The sequence below is a fragment of the Olea europaea genome, unplaced genomic scaffold (genome assembly GCF_002742605.1).
Source record: "Olea europaea var. sylvestris unplaced genomic scaffold, O_europaea_v1 scaffold273, whole genome shotgun sequence".
NCBI lineage: Eukaryota > Viridiplantae > Streptophyta > Magnoliopsida > Lamiales > Oleaceae > Olea > Olea europaea.
The window spans coordinates 85,010-107,101 of NW_019245723.1; the positions used below are offsets into that span (position 1 = coordinate 85,010).

General features: G+C 37.0%; 1 protein-coding gene across 1 annotated transcript; it reads right to left on the reverse strand.

The window, feature by feature from the left end:
- Positions 1-8,233: 8,233 nt before the first annotated feature.
- On the reverse strand, positions 8,234-8,978 carry LOC111383642. Its single transcript, XM_023007761.1, has 3 exons — positions 8,805-8,978; positions 8,641-8,745; positions 8,234-8,485 (listed from the first exon to the last, which is right to left on the reverse strand). Exons 1-3 carry the CDS (start codon positions 8,976-8,978, stop codon positions 8,234-8,236), a joined length of 531 nt encoding a protein of 176 aa, XP_022863529.1.
- Positions 8,979-22,092: the final 13,114 nt, after the last annotated feature.

Genomic DNA, 22,092 nt, shown 5'->3' on the forward strand with positions numbered 1-22,092 from the left:
AGGAAGAGCCTGTAATAATCATCCAAAGTCCCATCCAATGTCATCAAAAAAGTCTTGCACCCTCGCAGATGTATGCTGCCTATGTGGGAATAGGGATGCCAGCGTGAACTCGCCCATCCAACGATCATGCTAGAAGAAAATTGACTGGTACCAAGGTGCCAAGCAATATGTGGCTCTATCTGTGGCCCTACTGATTTTAGCCTCTTCCAGGTAGGAGAGGTTGAATGTGAAACGGTTACAAGTGGAGGGTGTGCCCCTATGCAATACTTTCCTAGTAAGAACTGGGCCCAAAGCGATCTCTGAGAGTGGAACATCCACTAGAGTTTCATGGAGAAAGTATCCACCACGTCCTGTAATCTCCTGAAGCCCAAACCACCCTCATCAGTAGGAAGGTAATTCTCCTTCCAACTCCTCCAATGCAACCAACGCACCTGATCCTTAGAATCCCATAGGAATCTTACAAAGATGTTCTCAAGTTTCTTCCGTACAGCCTTAGGAGGCTGCATGCTCTGAAATAGATGTAGTGGTATTGAAGAAAGTACCAACTTCAGTAGAGTAATGTGGCCCCCAGGGGATAGTAGTCATGAGGCCCAGCCTGAAATCCTATCCCTGATCTTTTGGACGAGGTCATCATAAATGAAGCTCCTTTTGGTCTCCTTAAATAAAGGGACCCCCAGATAAGTGAAAGGCTGTCGCTGGTGTCGAAATCTAGTCAAAATCTCCAAACGTCTGGTCTGGCTAGTAGATGCCCATCTGGGTCGTACAAGTCCACTCTTGTCCCTATTTACCAACTGACCAAAAACTCCCTCGTAATGCTCTAGACAATCGAGAACCTTCCTAATAGATTGTTTCTGACCATTGGCGAACATAACCATATCATCAGCAAATGAAAGATGTGAGAAAAGAGTACTACCTCTATGCTGATACCACATACTAGGAAACTCCTGAAACCTCTGAGTGAGCAAGCGAGAAAGGTAATCGGCAACAATGATGAACAGTGATGGCGAAATGGGATCACCCTGTCTGAGTCTCCATGATGAGGGAAAAAAACCACATGGTCAACCGTTTATGAGTACAGAGAAATGACAGTTCGAAATGCAACACCTGATCCTGTTAATCTAGATATGATCAAATACAAATGCTTCCAGTATAGAATAGATGAAGCCCCAATCCATATAGTCATATGCCTTTGCCATGTCTAGCTTCAGTATAATGTTACTCACTCGCACTCTATCATCCAACTATGGAGTATCTCCTGTGCCAATAAGACATTGTCCCCAATTAATCTACCAGGGATAAAACACTTTGCTGTGGAGAGATAATGCATGGTAGCAATGTGCTCAGTCGAGTGTTCAGCAGCTTAGTAATAAGCTTGTTGAACATCGCACATAAACTGATGGGTCTGAAATCGATCCATCTACAAGCACTGTCCCTTTTTGAGAGCAAGACAATAGTAGTAGCAGAAAAACCCCAAGGAAGATAACCACCATCAAAGAAATCCAATACCGCCCTGTAAACATCGTCCTAAATAATATCCTAACAATGTTGGAAGAATAAGGATGAGAACTCGTCTGGGCACGCTACACTGTTAGCATCCATGCTAAAGACCATCTCCCGTACCTTATGAATCGAAGGGGGATGATTTAGTTCCATATTAGGAATGATATCGGAACGAATGTGGTCTAAAGACTGTGTTGGAGCAGATAGAAGGTTCTGGTAGAATGCCATAGTTGAAGTTTGAATATCAATCGAAGTCTCTAAAACTTTCCTCGCCTGTGTCCTGATAGACTAGATACACGATTTGATCCTGCGACCCTGAACCATCGCATGGAAATATCGAGTATTGTGATCACCCTCACATACCCAATGTGAACTGGCCTTTTGCTTCCAAAAACCCTCCTCAATGGATAGGGTCTGGTTCAAAATTGCCTGGGCATGATGTAGTAAGTCGCAGTGCTTCGGTGTGGGGTCTCTATCATACAGTATCTCAGCCTCATCAACCCCAACCTTAGCATCTCTCGCCTGCTGAAAAATATCTCCAAATACATATCGGTTCCACCAACGTAGTCCTTATTTCAGCCTGAAAACTTCTCCCAAAGAGCGGTCATCCCTGTGAGATGAGTATGAAGCGACCATTTCTAGGATAGAAAGGCCAAAAAGTCATGATGCTTGGTCCAAACATTGAGATATCTGAATGGTCTAGGCCCCAAATTATCATCAGAAACGTACTGAAGCAGTAAAGGAGAGTGATCGGATTAAGTCCGATTCAAATGTCTCATTGTAAGCTGTCGACAAAAAGCTACAGCTATAGAATTAATAAGTACCCTATCCAGTCTCTTTCTGGCCCGACCATTAGTCCAAGTATATCTATTTGCAAGGAAACCCACATTCTCTAAACCACAGTCTAACAACATATCAGAAAAAGCAGTAGTTCCTCGATCTCGAGTATTATGACCAGTGCACTCACCATCCTACATAATAGCAATAACGTCTCCCCCAACTAGCTAGGGATCCTCCATATCGAGGGAGATGTGGTGAAGACCCGCCCACAAATCCCTTCTAGTTGCAACATTGCATGATGTATAGACTAGAGTCAAATAGATGGGACATGCTAGTCTGGGGTCCTCAACTCTAACGTGAAAAAACTGGGGATGGTCAACAATAACAGTAACATTAGTCCCCGAATTCTAGAAAAACTAGATCTTATTCGATTCATTGTGAGCTCCCATGTTAAAACACAAATAGCGTCGAATATATGCAAAACTGTGCTGCAGAACAAAAGGCTCCAGTATAACTAGAAGATAAACCTGATGAAGCTGTATAAGTTTCTTCAGGCACCGGCGAGTAGCTACACTAGCTACACCTCTCACATTCTAAATGATGGCACTCGTAGGGATGGAGAATATTAGGAGGTGTCATGTGACTGACTCCTAGTGATCCTTCTGCCCGGGAGTAGAGTGTCAGTAGCTCGTGGATGTCTCTTCCGAACAATGGGGACAAATCCATCATCCTCTGCTTGCTCACCCAAACCAACCAAGTCATTAGAAGAAGATCTTCGAAAGGGTCCTTACTGGTGAACCTCAATCTGAGATGAGCCCTTTGTATCTGAATGATCTGATTGTAAAGAAAGAATAGGTGCCTCCACATTCTAATGACAAATGGGAGGAGAAGAAGTAGGAATAGGTGTCTGAGTCCTACTCGGTGTCGGACCTGGAATGTAAGAAGCTCTGCTGACTGTGTCCGCCGAAGAATTTTGTATCTGTGGCCTCTTCAAGATCTCATCCAACATAGGATCATAAAATGGAGTAGGTGGACTGATAATCTGAACAGGAGCTGAAGGAGAGGTAATTGTAGTGGGATCTAATGCACTGATAACTGGCAAGATTGTAGAAAATGGAAGAGCCAATGAAGGAGCAAATGGCTGAGTCTGAGCATGTGAGCTAGTGCCAGAAGGCAATAGGACTGATGTGATGATAGTGGACACAGAAGGTGAAATCTGGACTCCAGATGTGCTAGCATCATGTTCTTTCCTCTGATCTCTCTGAATTGGAATCCATCTCTTAGGAAGCTCAAAAGCGACATCCTTTCCTTTACCCTTATCCTTGGCCACCTTTGTAGTAGGCTTAGGAGTAGGGTCAACAGCTAGAGTACGTGGTGGTGCAGGGAGGCAATGCTTCTCAGTATGACCAAAATGTTTGCATCGAAAATAGTAATCAGGCTTTTTCTTATATATAACTATTTGCCAATATCCTCTACACTTTTCGTGCTGAATCCAAATCCTATCTGGAAGCTTATACTCCAAATTGACCTCAATACATACCCTTGGCTCACTAGGTCTTTGTAGATTTGAAGTCGCCTCATCAATATGTAGTGGGACACCAATTGCCTTAGCTAAGGTAAACAAACTACTCTTTGCCTGAAAGTAGATGGGCAATAATAGGAATGAAACCCAAATGAGGACAATAGGGGTCTCATGCTTAGGGTTAAAACTGGGTGTCCACTTAAAAACACGCATGAGACAACCAGTAATGTACCAAGAGGGCTTAAGAAACAGGTGTGAATAATCGTCCTCGTGTGTTAAGTGTATTAGAATATGAGTGGCATCAATAAGCCCTATAATATTATCACCACAAAAACCAAATTTTTGAAAACTATTACGCATCTTATTCATAGAGGGCTTGCGATGTGTGAATTTGCCAACAAGTGCGAATTTATACGGTTCAGAAAGGAGCTCTTTTTCTTCCTTGGTAAATGTAATGGCCGGCTCTCCCATAAGCATGAAAGGTTTCTTAGAAGCGAACCTGTTATCATTGGAGTCCTATGGGGCCTGCATAATATGTGCAAAAGACTTCTGTTGGTTGCGTTAAGCTTGAGAGACCATCGGTTTACCAGAGAGTATAGTCGCATATGACTTTCTAACCTGATTAGTTACTGTAGGGATGTCCCATGGAAAATTCGATGATGGAACTAAGTCGGTAACAAAATTTCCCACATTTTGGTGAAGAGCCATCGACGCGTGACCACCACGCGCTGGTCGGTGGGTGGCCGGATTCCAATGGTGATTTTCCAATGGTGTCAGAACACTATGATTTTTCATAGGGAGGTATGGAATTTCATGCTGATCATCACGATATGTTGCATTTTCAAAAATGAGTTCAGGATTGGCCAGAATCTGCAATTTTTTGAGCTATTGGCCATTACTTTCGATCGCCCATGGCGGCGGGTCCGGTGTCGGAATAGGATAATTTTTTAGTTGAAGGTTCTCCTTCTCATGGGTAATCTAATGATGTGCATAGAGGATTTAATTGAAAAATCAGAATTCGGCCCCTCGGGAATCTATCTGTCAATTTCGATCTAATCGGATGCAATCTTTACCACCCCCTAGGGTTTTCAGCCTTTCTAGAATCTTTGGTGAGGGTCTCAGATCCTGAATCACTAAAGAAGATGAAGTTTTGGTGACCTTGGAAAATGTGCATTTTGAGCTAGAGAGAGAAAGTAGAAGGGAGAGAATGGTTTGGTGGTTTAGGGTTTAGGGTTTTTTTTTTTTTTTAAGTTGAAGGAGGGTGGTACCTCCGTTAGTTTTATTAATATGCCCTCACTTGTGGTGGAGGAATACCATGGTTATATGTGGAAAAAAGCAATAAATGAGGAAGTACTACTTCCCTTACAAAGAAAGTAAATGATAAAGGACAAATGTAAAATAATAAATAATGAAGTACTACTTCCCTTACAATAAGAAATAGTGCAACTAAAGAATAAAAAATTAAATTCTAATGTTGGGCAGTCCATGTCTCTCAATCTGTACAAGTTCCCTAATATGTCGAGGTAGGTCTAGTGGTCCATATACCTGGTAACATTGATGATCCCAGCCCTCTACAGCAAGTGCATTTGCGACATAGTTCCCCTCTCTGTAGATGTACGAAACTGTATCTCTGTCGAAGGATATAATGTCTGTGATCTGTCTGAGTATGCCCTAAATTTCCCATGGTCCTCCGCCTCTAGTGATGCAGTGGATGGCCATAGTAGAGTCTGACTCTATCCAAATGCCTGATAATCCAAGTCCTTTGGCCAATAGAATTCCATCACTTACAGCTCTGATCTCGGCCTCCAGAATCAAACATGGGTCGTACGATGTCGAGAATGCCCTGATGTAGCATCCAGTGTGACCCCTAATAATACCTTCACCACTTGCAAATCCATACTTGATGAATCCGTCGGTGTTTATCTTGTATGATCCCATCGATGGAGTGCGCCAAACAACTATAGTAGGTGGTGGTGGAGAAGGGAGAGTCATAGAAATACCAAAGAGTAATGCAAGTGTGTAGTCCCCTCGCCAGTGCACAGCTCTAAAAAGTGCTCCCATATGAAGACAAGAAATAGTGCGGTAGACCCTTCAAATGATACGTCTGGCCACCATACGGATCTCTCTATATTTCGTATCATTCCCATCGATCCATAAAAACCAGAATATCAGGAGAGGAATGATAGTACGAATGTTCCTCTACTAATGTATTGTCTAGAATACCTCCATCTTTGGAACCTCTATCTGACCCCCTCTCCTGATCTCATAGGTATCTGAAAGATGTCCCCAAAATGCTGCCATACCTGAAAGGAGATGCTGTTGCCAGTGAAGATATCACTGATTGTGTCAATCTCAGAGCAGCACTAACAACGAGAAGCTAAGTGGCACCCAATCCTCCTCTGATTAACCACATCTATCGAAATGAGATCCTGCCATACTCTCCAGCAGAAGAATGAGATAGTGGTAGGTAAGATGGTGCTCCATAGTAATCGATACGAATCCTGAGATTGGCGAGCCGAGCGAACTAGCTACCATGCTGATTTGGTAGCAAAACTACCATTCGATGTGGCCCTCCAAACAATGCAATCGAGGACATTTGCACATAAAAGTATCACCCCTATCTTCTCTACCATGTGAGGGGAAAGAGCCTGTAATAATCGTCCAAAGTCTCACCAAGTGTCATCAAAAAAGTTCTGCACCCTCGCAGATGAGTGCTGCCTGTGTAGGAAAAGGGATGTCAGTGTAAACTCGCCCATCCAATAGTCATGCTAGAAGAAAATCTTACCAGCTCCAAGGTGCCAAGCAATGTGTGGCTCTGTCTGTGGCCCTACTGATTTTAGCCTCTTCCATGTGAAAGAGGTTGACCTTGAAACTACGGCAAGTGAAGGGTGTGTCCCTTTGCAATACTTGCCCAGTTAGAATTGGGCCCAAATCGATTTTTGAGAGTAGAACTACCACCAGAGTTTTATGGAGAAAGTATCCACCACATCCTGTAATCTCCTAAAGCCCAGACCACCCTCATCAGTAGGAAGGCAAATCTCTTTCTAACTCCTCCAATGCAAATGTCGCGCCTGATCTTTAGAGTCCCACAGAAATCAGGTAAAGATGCTCTCAAATTTCTTCAGGATAGCCTTATGAGGCTGCATGATCTGAAGAAGATGCGATGGTATAGAAGAAAGTACCGATTTTAGCAGAGTAATGCGACCCCCGGGTAATAGTAATCGTGAGGCCTAGCCTGAGATCCTGTCCCTGATCTTCTGGATGAGGTCATCATAAATGAAACTCCTCTTGATCTCCTTAAATAAAGGGACCCCTAGATAAGTGAAAGGCTGTTGCTGGTGTTGAAATCCAGTCAAAATCTCCAAACGTCTTATTTGACCAGTAGATGTCCGTCTGGGTAGTATAAGCCCACTGTTGTCCCTATTTACCAATTGACCAGAAACTCCCTTATAAGGTTCTAGGCAATCGAGAACCTTCCTGATGGACTGTTTCTGACCATTTGTGAATATAATCATATCATTAGCAAATGAAAGATGTGAGACAAGAGTACTACCTCCATGCTGATAACACATACTGGGAAACTCCTAAAACCTCTGAGTGGGTAGGCGAGAGAAGTAATTAGTAGCAATGATGAACAGTGATGGCGAAATGGGATCACCCAATCTAAGCCCTCCCGGAGAGGGGAAAAAACCACATGGTCGACCATTTATGAGCAAGAGAAATAACACTCCAAAATGCAACTCCTAATCCTGTCAATCCCGATATGATCAAATCCAAATGCCTCCAAACAGAATAGATGAAGCCCCAATCCATATGACCATATGCCTTAGCCATGTCTAGCTTAGCATAGTGTTACTCCCAGCACTCTATCATACAATGTATGGAGGAGCTCCTGCACCAATAACACATTGTCCCCTATCAATCTACCGAGGATAAAACCACTCTGCTGAGGAGAGATAATGCATGGTAGTAATGTACTCAATCGAGTGTTCAGAAGCTTAGTAATAAGCTTGTTGAACAACGTACATAAACTGATGGGTTTGAAATCGTTCCATCTACAAGCACCGTCCTTCTTCGGAAGCAAGACAATAGTAGTAACAGAAAAACCCGAGGAAGATGACTACCATCAAAGAAATATAATACTGCCCTGTAAACATCCTCCTGAATGATATCCCAACAATGCTGGAAGAATAGGGCTGAGAAGCCATCTGAGCCTGCTACACTATCAGCGTCCATGCTAAAGACCACCTCTCTTACCTCATAAATTGAAGGGGGACAATTTAGTTCCATATTACCATCTACCGTCAAAAGCTTGGGAATGATATCGGAACGAATGTGGTCCAAAGACTGTGGTAGAACGGATAAAAGGTTTTGGTAGAATGCCATAGCTGAAGTTTGAATATTAGTCGGAGTAGATAAAACTTCCCCCGCCTATGTCCTGATAGACTTGATACGCGATTTGATCCTACGACCCTGAGCCATCACATGGAAATATCGAGTATTGTGATCACCCTCACATACCCAACATGAATCGGCCTTTTGCTTCCAAAAACCCTCCTCAATAGACAAGGTCATGTTCAAAACTGCCTGGGCATGATGTGTAAAGTCGCGGTGCTCCGATGTGAGGTCTCTATCATATAGTATCTCAGCCTCATCAAGCCCTACCTTAGCATCTCGTACTTGCTAGAAAATGTCTCCAATTACATGTCGGTTCCACATCCGCAATCCCTATATTTACCTAATTTTTTTTCCCAAAGAGTGTTCATCCCTGTGAGATGAGTAGGGAGTGACCACTTCTAGGAAACATATGCTAAAAAGTCATGATGCTTGGTCCAGACATTAAGGAATTTAAATGGTCTAGGCCCTAAGTCATCATTAGAAATCCACTGAACCAGTAAAGGAGAATGGTTAGATGAAGTCCGATTCAAGTGTCTCACTATAAGCTATCGGCAGAAGTTGCAGCTGTAGAATTTATCAGAACCCTATCCAATCTTTTTTTGACCCTACCATTGGTCCAAGTATATCGATTTCCAAGGAAATCCGTATCCTCTAAACCATAGTCTAACATCATATCAGAGAAAGTAGTAGTGCCTCGATCACGAGTTTTATGACCAGTGCGCTCTCCATCATGTGTAATAACATTAAAGTCTCTCCCAACTAGCCAAGGATCATCCATATCAAGGGAGATGTGGTGAAGACCCACCCATAAATAGATGGGACAAGCTAGTCTGGGGTCCTCAACTCTAACGTGAAAGAACTGGGGATGGTCAACAATAGCAGTAACATTAGTCCTCGAATTCCAGAAAATCCAGATTTTATTCGATTCATTCTGAGCTCCCATGCCAAAGCGCAGATATCATCAAATGTATGGAAAGTTGTGTTGAAGAACAAAAGGCTCCAGTGTAACCAAAAGATAAACCTGATGAAGCTTTATGAGTTTCTTCATGCGTCGACGAGTAGCTACACTAGCTACACCTCTCACATTCCAAATGATGGCACTCATATGGATAGAGAATGTGAGGAGGTATCATGTGATTGACTCCTAGTGATCCTCCTACTCGAGAAAGGAGTGTCAGTAACTCGTGGATGTCTCTTTTGAACGACTGAGATAAATCCATCATCCACTGACCTCTCAACCAAACCAACCAAGTCATCAACAAAGATCTACGAAAGGGTCCCTGCTGGTGAACCTCAATCTAAGATGAACACTCTGTATCTGACTGAGCTGACTTCATAGAAGGAATATATGCCTCCACATTTTGATGACAAATGTACGAGAAGAAGTAGACGTAGGTGCCCGAGCCCTATCTGATGTCGAACCTGGAATGTGAGTAGCTGTGGTGACTATGCCCTCTGAATAATCAAATATCTATGGCCACCACAAGATATCATCTAACATAGGATCATAGAATGGAGTACAAGATGGACTGATAACTGAAGTCGAAGGCGAAGTAGATGTAGTAAAAATTGGGGGCTGTACTATCCCGATCTGAGGAGATGGTAGTAATGTATCAGGTAGTGCTATAGAAATAGACATGACCTCTTGTAGAGGCCAAGTAGCAGCAATCGAAGTATAATCAGTAGGTAGTATTGAAATAGTCTGAGAAGCTACTATACTGAGAACCGGTAGAGTGGTAACAATAGGAGGAGACACTAAAGGGCCAACTGATTGATTCTGAATAAGGGTTTGCTGAGCAACTGTGCTAATAATTATTGGGGCTATAACTGGAGGAAGAACCACAGAAGGAGCCGGCTAAGACTTCGTGTGTGTGGAAGGCACAACTATAGGATTAGTAATGGTAGCTATTGGTGGTACAGAGGAGTCCCATGAAGTGCTAGCATAGCACTACTACCTCTTATCTCTCCTAATCGGTGTCCATTTCTGATGAGGCTCTACAATTACCTCTTTTTTCCTTACCCTTACCCTTGTCCTTGGCTGTTTGAAGAGGCCTAGGAGCTGGGTTAGTAGGGGGTGGTGGAGCAGGGCGTGATCCAATCATACAATTCTCATTAAAGTACCCAAAATGTCTGCATCGATAATAAAATTCTGGTATCTTATCATACACAACAGTTTGCCAGTATCCACCTCTCTTCTCTCTCTCAATCCATATCCTATCAGGGAGCTTAAAATCAAGATCAACCTCAATACATACTCGTGCCTCACTAGGACGTCGTAAATCAGTAGTAGCTTCATCAACACGGAATGAAAGTCCAATAGCCTTGAATATAGCAAACAAAATGCTCTTTGCCCTAAAGCGGATGGGAAGCAGAAGGAATGAAACCCAAATAGGGACAATGGGGGTCTCATGCTGAGGACTAAAGCTAGGTGTCCATTTGGTCACTCTCATGGGACACCCGTCAATGTACCAGGTGGGCTTAAGAAATATGTGAGAATAATCATCTTCGTGTGCCAAGTGAATCAAAATATGATAAGTATCAATCAATCCTATCATATAATCACCATGAAATCCAAAATATAAAAAACTATCGCGTACCTTGATCATAGAAGGCTTGCGATAATAGAACTTCCCAACAAGTGTAAACTTGTACGATGCAGAAATGTGTTATTCTTTCTCTTCTGTAAATAAGACAGCTGGCTCACCATTATGCATGAATGGGTCTTTAGAGTCCAATCTATAATCAGTGGAGTCTTGTGGGGCCTGAAGAGTCGGTGCAAAAGACTTTTTGTGGCTTCACTCAGCTTGAGATATAACGGTTTTGCCTGATAGTGCAGTAGCATATAATTTTTGAGCCTGATTGGGCACTTTAGGGTTCTTAGTCAGCAAATCCATTGATGGAATTGTGCATAGATTAACTGGGGCTACATTCTGCCCAGAAAGTGCAGAAGTGCCGTCGATAGGCCGTTGGTCGGTCGATGGTGGCTCACGAATCTCCGATCTTGGAATTTGATGAAATTCCACAAGTTGGTACAGAATTGGATGCTGATCATAGCGGATAAGCACATTTGGCTGAACGGTGATCGGACTAGCCGCAATTCCAATTTTTTTCGATCGACTGCACGAACGTCGATTCCTCGATCCAGGTCATCCGGGTACCTTTCCCACTAAAATTTCAAGTGAGTGGTCAGAATTCCATGGGCTTTATAATGGTCAGAGGCATGTAATGTATTGAGCACTGTACTAAAAGTAATTGCGTGGACAGTTTGTGGCGGCTCGGATTCCAATGTCGCGATTCTGTCAAATTGGACGATGGTATTACCACCCTAGGGGTTTTGGGGCCTTCTGAGTTCATTGGTGGTGGTCCCATTATGAAATTCTGAGTGAAAGTTGCTAAAATGACTACATTGGGATGCATGCCACTCGCTTTTTCACTTGGATCTGCTCTGATTTCTTCAAAAACTGCTATTGGGTGATGAACATGCAAGTGAGTAAAGTTTCAAATGGATTTTCTTCATTCGTGCACTTCAAATCAAATTTTACTAAAATTTCACATGAGTCTAGTTCATTGATGTGTTTCCAACAAAATTTGACTAAAATTTCACCTGGTTTGGATCATTAGCCTGTTTCTAATCAAATTTGATTAAAATTTCACCTGAACTTGGTTCATTGGCATGTTTCCAATCAAATTTGACTAAAATTTCACCTAAATTTTGTTTATCGACGGGTTTCCAATCAAAATTTGACCAAATTTTCTAATGGGTTCAGTTCATTGGCATTTTCCAATCAAATTCAACAAAAATTTCATCTGCATTTTGTTCATCAACGAGTTTCCAATCAAATTTAATTAAAATTTCTCATGGGTTTAGTTCATTTGCACGTTTCCAATCAAATTTAACTCAAATTTAAATTTGATTTTGTTCATTAGCGGATTTCCAGTTAAATTTTACTAAAATTCCGCTTAGGCTTAGGTCATTGGTGTGTTTCTATTTAAATTTGACTAAATTTTGAATTGAGTTTTATCATTGCCGCATTTTCAATAGAATTTTACTAAAATTTCACATGAGTTTAGTTCTTTGGCACGTTTTCAATCAAATTTGACTAAAATTTCATATGAATTTTTTTCGTTGCCGCGCTTCAAACTGAATATGACTATAAATTCTTCTAAGTTTTGTTAAATGGTACGTTTTCAATCAAATTGACTAAAATTTCGTTTGAATTTTGTTCATTGGTGCTCTTCCAATCAAATTTGACTAAAATTTCACTTGGATTTTGTTTATAGGAGCGTTTCAAATCAAATCAGACTAAAATTTGACCCAAGTTTGGTTCATTGGTGCGTTTCTAATCAAATTCAATAAAAATTTCATTTGCATTTTGTTCATCAGCGAGTTTCCAATCAAATTTGACTAAAATTTCTCATGCTTTCAGTTTATTGGCACGTTGCTAAACAAATTTGACTCAAATTTAAATTTGATTTTGTTCATTAGCGGGTTTCTAGTCAAATTTGACTAAAATTCCGCTAAGATTTAGTTCATTGGTGCATTTTCAATCAAATTTGACTAAAATTTCATCCATGTTTTGTTCATCGACGGGTTACCACTCAAATTTGACTAAAGTTTCTCCTGGGTTTAGTTCATTGGCGTGGTTGTAATCAAATTTGACTAAGTTCACGATTGAGTTTTATCATTGTCACGTTTCCAATAGAATTTTACTAAAATTTCACATGGATTTAGTTCTTCGGCACGTTTCCAATCAAATTTGGCTAAAATTTCACCTGAATTTTGTTCATTATAGCGCTTCCAATCAACAATTTCATCTGAGTTTTGTTAAATGACGTGTTTTTAATCAAATTTGAGTAAAATTTTATCTGAATTTGGTTCATTGGTGCTCTTTCAATCAAATTTGACTAAAATTTCACATAAGTTTAGTTCATTGGCGCGTTTCCAATCAAATTTGACTAAAATTTCACTTGAATTTTGTTCATTGGCGTGTTTCTAATCAAATTTAACTAAAATTTCACCTGAGTTTGGCTCATTAGCGCGTTTCCAATCAAATTTGACTCAAATTTAAATTTGATTTTGTTCATTTGTAGGTTTCCAATCAAATTTAGCTAAAATTCCACTTAAGTTTTGTTTATTGGCGCACTTTCAATTAAATTTGACTAAAATTTCATTCGCATTTTGTTAATCGGCAGGTTTCCCATCAAATTTGACTGAAATTTCACCCGAGATTAGGTCATTGGCATGTTTGTAATCAAGTTTGACTAAATTTTCAGTTGAGTTTTATCATTGACAGATAAAATTTGACTTTGTTTGGAAACACACCAGTGAACTGAACCGATGAGAAATTTTGATCAAATTTGATTGGTAATCTGCCGATGAACAAAATGCAGATGAAATTTTTATCAAATTTTTTGGTAACGTGCCAATGAACCAAATTTAGGTGAAATTTTAGTCAACATTGATTAGAAATATGCCAATGAACAAAACTCTAGTGAAATTTGAGTCAAATTTATTTGGAAACGCGCCAATGAACTAAACCCATGTGAAATTTTAGTCAAATTTGATTGTAAGTGCACCAATGAACAAAATCCATTTGAAATTTTACTCACGTTTGATTTAAAACGTGCCATTTAACAAAATTGTGATGAAGTTGTTGTCATATTTTGTTTGAAGCACGCCAATGGAAACAATCCAATGACCTAAAACTAAGCGAAATTTTAGTCAAATTTGACTAGAAATCCCCTAGTGAACTAAATTAAATTTTAATTTTTGTCAAATTTGACTGGAAACGCACCAATGAACCAAATTTTGAGCTGAATTTTATCATTGGCGCATTTCCAATAGAATTTTACTAACATTTTACATGGGTTTTGTTCTTTGGCATGTTTTCAATCAAATTTGACTAAAATTTCGTTTGGATTTTGTTCATTAGCAAGCTTCAAATCAAATATGATTGCAATTTCATTTGAATTTAGTTAAATGGCACGTTTTCAATCAAATTTGAGTAAAATTTCATCAGGATTTATTTCATTTGTGCGTTTCCAATCAAATTTGACTAAAGTTTTACATGGGTTTAGTTTATTGACACGTTTCCAAACAAATTAGATTAAAATTTCACCTGGTTTGGTTTATTGGCCTGTTTCTCATTAAATCTGATTAAAATTTCACCTAAATTTGGTTCATTGGCGTGTTTCCAATCAAATTCGACAAAAAATTCATTTGCATTTTGTTCATCAACGAGTTTCCAATCAAATTTGACAAAGATTTCTCATAGGTTCAGTTCATTGGCGCGTTTCCAATCAAACTTGACCCAAAGTTAAATTTGATTCTGTCCATCAGTGGGTTTCTAGTCAAATGTGACTAAATTTTTGCTTAGGTTTAGTTCATTGGCACGTTTTCCATCAAATTAGACTAAAATTTCATATGAGTTTTGTTCATCGGTGGGTTTCCAATCAAATTTGACTAAAATTTCTCATGGGTTTAGTTCATTCGGGCATTTCCAATCAAATTTCACACAAATTTAAAATTGATTTTGTTCATTAGCGAGTTTCCAATCAAATTTGGCTAAAATTTCATTTAGATTTAGTTCATTGGCACGTTTTCAATAAAGTTTGACTAAATTTTGATCTGCGTTTCGTTCTTCGACAGGTTTCCACTCAGATTTGAATAAAAATTTACCTGGATTTAGTTCATTGGACTAAATTTTCAATTGAGCTTTATCATTAGTGCGTTTCCAATAGAATTTTACTAAAATTTCACATGGTTTTCGTTTTTTGGTGCGTTTCCAATCAAATTTGACTAAAATTTCGTCTGGATTTTGTTCATTGGCGCTCTTCAAAAGAAATGTGAGTACAATTTCATCTGAGTTATTTTAAATAGAGTGTTTTAAATCAAATGTGAGTAAAATTTTAAATGGATTTGGTTTATTAGTGCACTTCAAATGAGATTTGACTAAAATTTCACACGAATTTAGTTCATTGGGGCGTTTCCAATCAAATTTGACCAAAATTTCACCTGAATTTTGTTCCTTGGCATGTTTCTAATCAAATTTAACTAAAATTTCACCTGAGTTTGGTTTATTGGCGCGTTTCCAATCAAATTCGACAAAAAATTCATCTGTGTTTTGTTCAACGGCAAGTTTCCAATCAAATTTGCCTAAAATTTCTCACGAGTTCAGTTTATTGGCATGTTTCCGATCAAATTTGACTCAAATTTAAATTTGATTTTGTTCATTAGTGAGTCTCCAGTCAAATTTGATTAAAACTCCACTTAGGTTTAGTTCATTGGCACGTTTTCCATCAAATTTGACTAAAATTTCAGCTGCATTTTCTTAATTGGTGGGTTTTTAGTCAAATTTGACTAAAATTTCACTAGAATTTAGTTCATTAGCGTGTTTTTATCAAATTTGACTAAATTTTCAGTTGAGTTTTGTCACCAGTGTGTTTCTAATAGAATTTTACTAAAATTTCACATGGGTTTAGTTCTTTGGCACGTTCCCAATCAAATTTGATTAAAATTTCGTCTGAATTTTGTTCATTGGCGTGATTCAAATCAAATATGACTACAATTTCATCTGAGTTTTGCTAAATGGCGCATTTTTAATAAAATTTGAGTAAAATCTCATTCGAATTTTGTTCATTGGTGCGCTTCCAACCAAATTTGACTAAATTTCACATGGGTTTAGTTCATTGGCACGTTCCCAAACAAATTTGACTAAAATTTTACCTAAATTTGATCCACTGGAGCGCTTCCAATCAAATTTGACAAAAATTTCATTCGCGTTTTGTTCATCGACGGGTTTCCAATCAAATTTGACTAAAATTTCTCATGGGTCTAGTTCATTAGCGCATTTCCAATCAATTTTGACTCAAATTGAAATTTGATTTTGTTCATTAGCGGGTTTCCAGTCAAATGAACTAAAATTTCCTTAGGTTTAGTTCATTGGCATGTTTCTAATCAAATTTGATTAAATCTTGACTTGATTTTTAGCATTAGCGCGTTTCTAATAGAATTTTACTAAAATTTCGTATGGGTTTAGTTCTTTGGCACGTTTTAAATCAAATTTGACTAAAATTTCGTTTGTATTTTCTTCATTGGCACGCTTCAAATCAAATATGACCCCAATTTCATCTGAGCTTTGTCAAATGGCGTGTTTTCAATCAAATTCAAGTAAAATTTATCTGAATTTTGTTCATTGGTGTGCTTCCAATCAAATTTCACCAAAATTTCACATGGGTAAAGTTCATTGACCTGTTTCCAACCAAATTTGATTCAAATTTCACCTGGTTTGGTTCATTGGCATGTTTCTAATCAAATTTGATTCAAATTTTACCTGAGCTTGGTTTATTGGCGTGTTTCCAATCAAATTTGACAAAAATTTCATCTACATTTTGTTCATTGTTGAGTTTCCAATCAAATTGGACTAACATTTCTCATAGGTTTAGTTCATTGGCGCGTTTCCAATCAAATTTGACTAAAATTTAAATTTAATTTTGTTCATTAGCAGGTCTCCAGTCAAATTTGACTAAAAATTCGCTTAGGTTTAGTTCATTGGCGCGTTTTCCATCAAATTTAACTAAAATTTCATATGCATTTTGTTAATCAACGGGTTTCCCGTCAAATTTGACTAAAATTTTGCCAAAATTTAGTTCATTAGTGTGTTCATAATCAAATTTACTAAATTTTCAGTTGGGTTTTATCATTGGCGTGTTTCCATTAGAATTTTACTATAATTTCACATGGGTTTAGTTCTTTGGCACGTTTCAATCAAATTTAACTACAAATTGGTCTCGATTTTGTTCGTTAGCGCACTTCAAACAGAATATGACTACAATTTCATTTGAATTTTGTTAAAGGGCGCATCTTCAATCAAATTTGAGTAAAATTTCATTTGAATTTTGTTCATTAGTGTGCTTGCAATCAAATTTGACTAAAATTTTCCATAAGTTTAGTTCATTGGCGCGTTTCCAGTCAAATTTGACTAAAATTTCGTTCTCATTTTTTCATTGGCCTAATTCAAATCAAATATGACTACAATTTCATCTGAGTTTTGTTAAATGGCGCGTTTTCAATCAAATTTGTGTAAAATTTCATTTAGATTTTGTTCACTAGTGCACTTCCAGTCAAATTTGATTAAATCACACATGGGTCTTAGTTCATTGCTGAGTTTCCAACCAAATTTGACTAAAATTTAACCTAATTTTGTTCACTGACCTGTTTCTAGACAAATTTGATTAAAATTTCTCCAGAGTTTGGTTCATTAGCACGTTTCCAATCAAATTTAATTTCATCAGCGTTTTGTTCATCAGCGGATTTCCAATCAAATTTAACTAAAATTTATTATGGATTTAGTTTATTGGCACATTTCTAATCAAATTTGACTCAAATTTAAATTTGATTTTGTTCATTAGCGGGTTTCCAGACAATTTTGACTAAAATTCCGCTTAGATTTAGTTCATTGGTGTGTTTCTAATCAAATTTGACTAATTTTGAGTTGAGTTTTATCATTGGCGCGTTTCTAATAAAATTCTACTAAAATTTCACATGGGTTTAGTTCTTTGTCGTGTTTCCAATCAAATCTAACTAAAATTTTATATGAATTTTGTTCATTGGTGGGCTTCAAATCAAATATGACCGTAATTTTATCCGAGTTTTGTTAAGTGGCACGTTTTCAATCAAATTTGAGTAAATTTCATCAGAATTTTGTTCATTGGTGTGCTACCAATCAAATTTGACTAAAATTTCACATGGATTTAGTTCATTGACGCGTTTCCAACCAAATTTGACTAAAATTTCACTTGGCTTGGTTCATTGGCCTGTTTCTAATCAAATTTTATTAAAATTTCACCATAGTCTAGTTCATTAGCACATTTCCAATCAAATTCGACTCAAATTTCATCTGCGTTTTATTCATCGGTGGGTTTCCAATCAAATTTGACAAAAATTTCTCATGGGTATAGTTCAATTTTCGTTTCCAATCAAATTTAACTCAAATTTAAATTTCATTTTGTTTATTAGTGAGTTTCCAGTCAAATTTGACTAAAACTCCGCTTATGTTTAGTTTATTAGTGCATTTTCAATCAGTTTTAACTAAAATTTCATCCGCGTTTTGTTAATCGATGGGTTTCCAATCGAATTTGACTAAAATTTTACCTAGGTTTAGTTCATTGGCGTGTTTGTAATCAAATTAGATAAAATTTTCAGTTGAGTTTTATCATTGGCGCGTTTTCAATAGAATTTTACTAAAATTTCACATGGATTTAGTTTTTTGGCACATTTCCAATCAAATTTGACTAAAATTTCGTCTAGATTTTGTTCATTGGTGTGATTTAAATAAAAAATGACTAAATTTCATTTGAGTTTTATTAAATGGTGCGTTTTCAATCAACTTTGAGTAAAATTTCATTTCCAATCAAATTTGGTTAAAATTTCACATGAGTTTGGTTTATTGGCGCGTTTCCAATCAAATTTGACAAAAATTTCATCCACATTTTGTTCATCGACGGGTTTCCAATCAAATTTAACAAAAATTTCTCACGAGTTTAGTTCATTGGCGCATTTCCAATCAAATTTGACTCAAATATAAATTTGATTTTGTTCATTAGCGGGTTTCTAGTCAAATTTGACTAAAATCTCCCTTAGGTTTAGTTCATTGGCGTGTTTCTAATCAAATTTGACTAAATTCTGAGTTGAGTTTTGGCATGTTTCTAAAAGAATTTTACTAAAATTTCACATGGGTTTAGTTCGTAAGCGCGTTTCCATTGAAATTTGACAAAAATTTTGTCTGAATTTTGTTCATTAGCACGCTTTAAATCAAATATGACCACAACTTCATCTGAGTTTTGCCAAATGGCACGTTTTTAATCAAATTTAAGTAAAATTTCTTCTGGATTTTGTTCATTGGTGCCCTTCCAATCAAATTTCACCAAAATTTCACATGGTTTAAGTTCATTGACGCGTTTCCAACCAAATTTGACTAAAATTTCGTATGGCTTGGTTCATTAGCCTGTTTCTAATCAAATTTGATTCAAATTTCACTTGAGTTTGGTTTATTAGCGCGTTTCCAATCAAATTTGACAAAAATTTCATCTGTATTTTGTTCATCGATGGGTTTTCAATCAAATTTGACTAACATTTCTCATGGATTTAGTTCATTGGCGCATTTCCAATCAAATTTGACTCAAATTTAAATTTAATTTTATTCATTAGCGGGTCTCTAGTCAAATTTGACTAAAACTCCGCTTAGGTTTAGTTCATTGGTGCATTTTCCATCAAATTTGACTAAAATTTCATTCGTATTTTGTTAATCAATGGTTTTCCAGTCAAATTTGACTAAAATTTCCCAAGAATTTAGTTCATTAGCGTGTTTGTAATCAAATTTGACTAGATTTTCAGTTGAGTTTTATCATTGACGCGTTTCCAATAGAATTTTACTACAATTTCACATGGGTTTAGTTCTTTGGCACGTTTTCAATCAAATTTGACTAAAAATTTGTCTGGATTTTGTTCGTTGGCGTGCTTCAAATAGAATAGGACTACAATTTCATCTGATTTTTGTTAAATGGCACATCTTCAATCAATATAAGTAAAATTTCATTTGAATTTTGTTCATTGGTGTGCTTCCAATCAAATTTGACTAAAAATTTGTCTGGATTTTGTTCGTTGGCGTGCTTCAAATAGAATAGGACTACGCGTTTCCAATGATTTTTGTTAAATGGCACATCTTCAATCAATATAAGTAAAATTTCATTTGAATTTTGTTCATTGGTGTGCTTCCAATCAAATTTGACTAAAATTTTTCACGAGTTTAGTTCATTGGCGCGTTTTCGATCAAATTTCACTAAAATTTCACATGTATTTTGTTTATTGGTGTGTTTCTAATCAAATTTCACTGAAATTTTACCTGAGTTTGGTTCATTGGCGCGTTTCTAATCAAATTCGACAGAAATTTCATCCGCGTTTTGTTCATCAGCGGGTTTCCAATCAAAGTTGACTAAAATTTCTTATGGGTTCAGTTTATTGGCACGTTTCCTATCAAATTTGACTCGGATTTAAATTTGATTTGGTTCATTAGCAGGTTTCCAGTCAAATTTGACTAAAAGTTTGCTTAAGTTTAGTTCATTAGCGCATTTTTAGCCAAATTTGACTAAAATTTCGTCCGAATTACTTTTCATTAGCCTAATTCAAATCAAATATGACTACAAATTTCATCTTAGTTTTGATAAATGGCGCGTTTTTAATCAAATTTGTGTAAAATTTCATTTCGATTTTTTTCACTGGTGCACTTCCAGTCAAATTTGATTAAATCGCACATGGGTTTTAGTTCATTGGCGAGTTTCCAACAAAATTTGACTAAAATTTGATTAAATCGCACATGGGTTTTAGTTCATTGGCGAGTTTCCAACAAAATTTGACTAAAATTTAACCTAATTTTGTTCATTGACCTGTTTCTAGACAAACTTAATTAAATTTTCTCCAGAGTTTGGTTCAATGGCGCATTTCCAATCAAATTTAATTTCATCAGCGGGTTTCTGATCAAATTTGACTGAAATTTATCATGGGTTTAGTTCATTGGCACATTTCTAACCAAATTTGACTCAAATTTAAATTTGATTTTGTTCATTAGCGGATTTTCAGTCAAATTTGATTAAAATTCTGCTTAGATTTAGTTCATTGGTGCGTTTCTTATAAAATTTTACTGAAATTTCACACGGGTTGAGTTCTTTGGCGTGTTTCTAATCAAATTTGACTAAAATTTCATCTGAATTTTGTTCATTGGCGGGCTTCAAATCAAATATGATCGCAATTTCATCTGAGTTTTGTTAAATGGCACGTTTTCAATCAAATTTGAGTAAATTTCATCAGAATTTTGTTCATTGGTGCGCTACCAATCAAATTTGACTAAAATTTTACTTGGTTTGGTTCATTGGCCTGTTTCTAATCAAATTTGATTAAAATTTCACCAGAGTTTAGTTCATTGGCGCGTTTCCAGTCAAATTCGACTCAAATTTCATATGCATTTTATTCATCGATGGGTTTCCAATCAAATTTGACTAAAATATCTCATGGGTCTAGTTCAATGTTTCGTTTCCAATCAAATTTAACTCAAATTTAAATTTCATTTTTTGCATTAGTGAGTTTTCAGTCAAATTTGACTAAAACTCTGCTTTGGTTCAGTTCATTAGCGCGTTTTCAATCAATTTTAACTAAAATTTCATCGTGTTTTGTTAATCGACGGGTTTCCAGTCGAATTTTACTAAAATTTCACTTGGGTTTAGTTCATTGGCGTGTTTATAATCAAATTAGACTAAATTTTCAGTTGAGTTTTATCGTTGGCGTGTTTTCAGTAGAATTTTATTAAAATTTCACATGGGTTTAGTTCTTTGGCACGTTTCCAATCAAATTTGACTAAAATTTCATCTAGATTTTTTTCATTAGTGTGATTCAAATCAAAGATGACTACAATTTCATTTGAGTTTTATTAAATGGTGCATTTTCAATCAAGTTTGAGTGAAATTTTAGTTGGATTTTGTTCATTGGTGCGCTTCCAATCAAATTTGACTAAATCTTACATGGGTTTAGTTCATTGGTGCGTTTCCAACCAAAATTGTCTAAAATTTCACCTAGTTTTTTGTATCAGCCCCAACCAAAATTGTCTAAAATTTCACCTAGTTTTTTGTATCAGCCTATTTCCAATCAAATTTGATTAAAATTTTACCTGAATTTGGTTCATTGGCACGTTTCCAATCAAATTTGACAAAAATTTCATCCGCATTTTGTTCATTAACGGGTTTCCAATCAAATTTGACAAAAAATTCTCATGGATTTAATTCATTGGCATATTTCCAATCAAATTTGACTCAAATTTAAATTTGATTTTGTTCATTAGCGG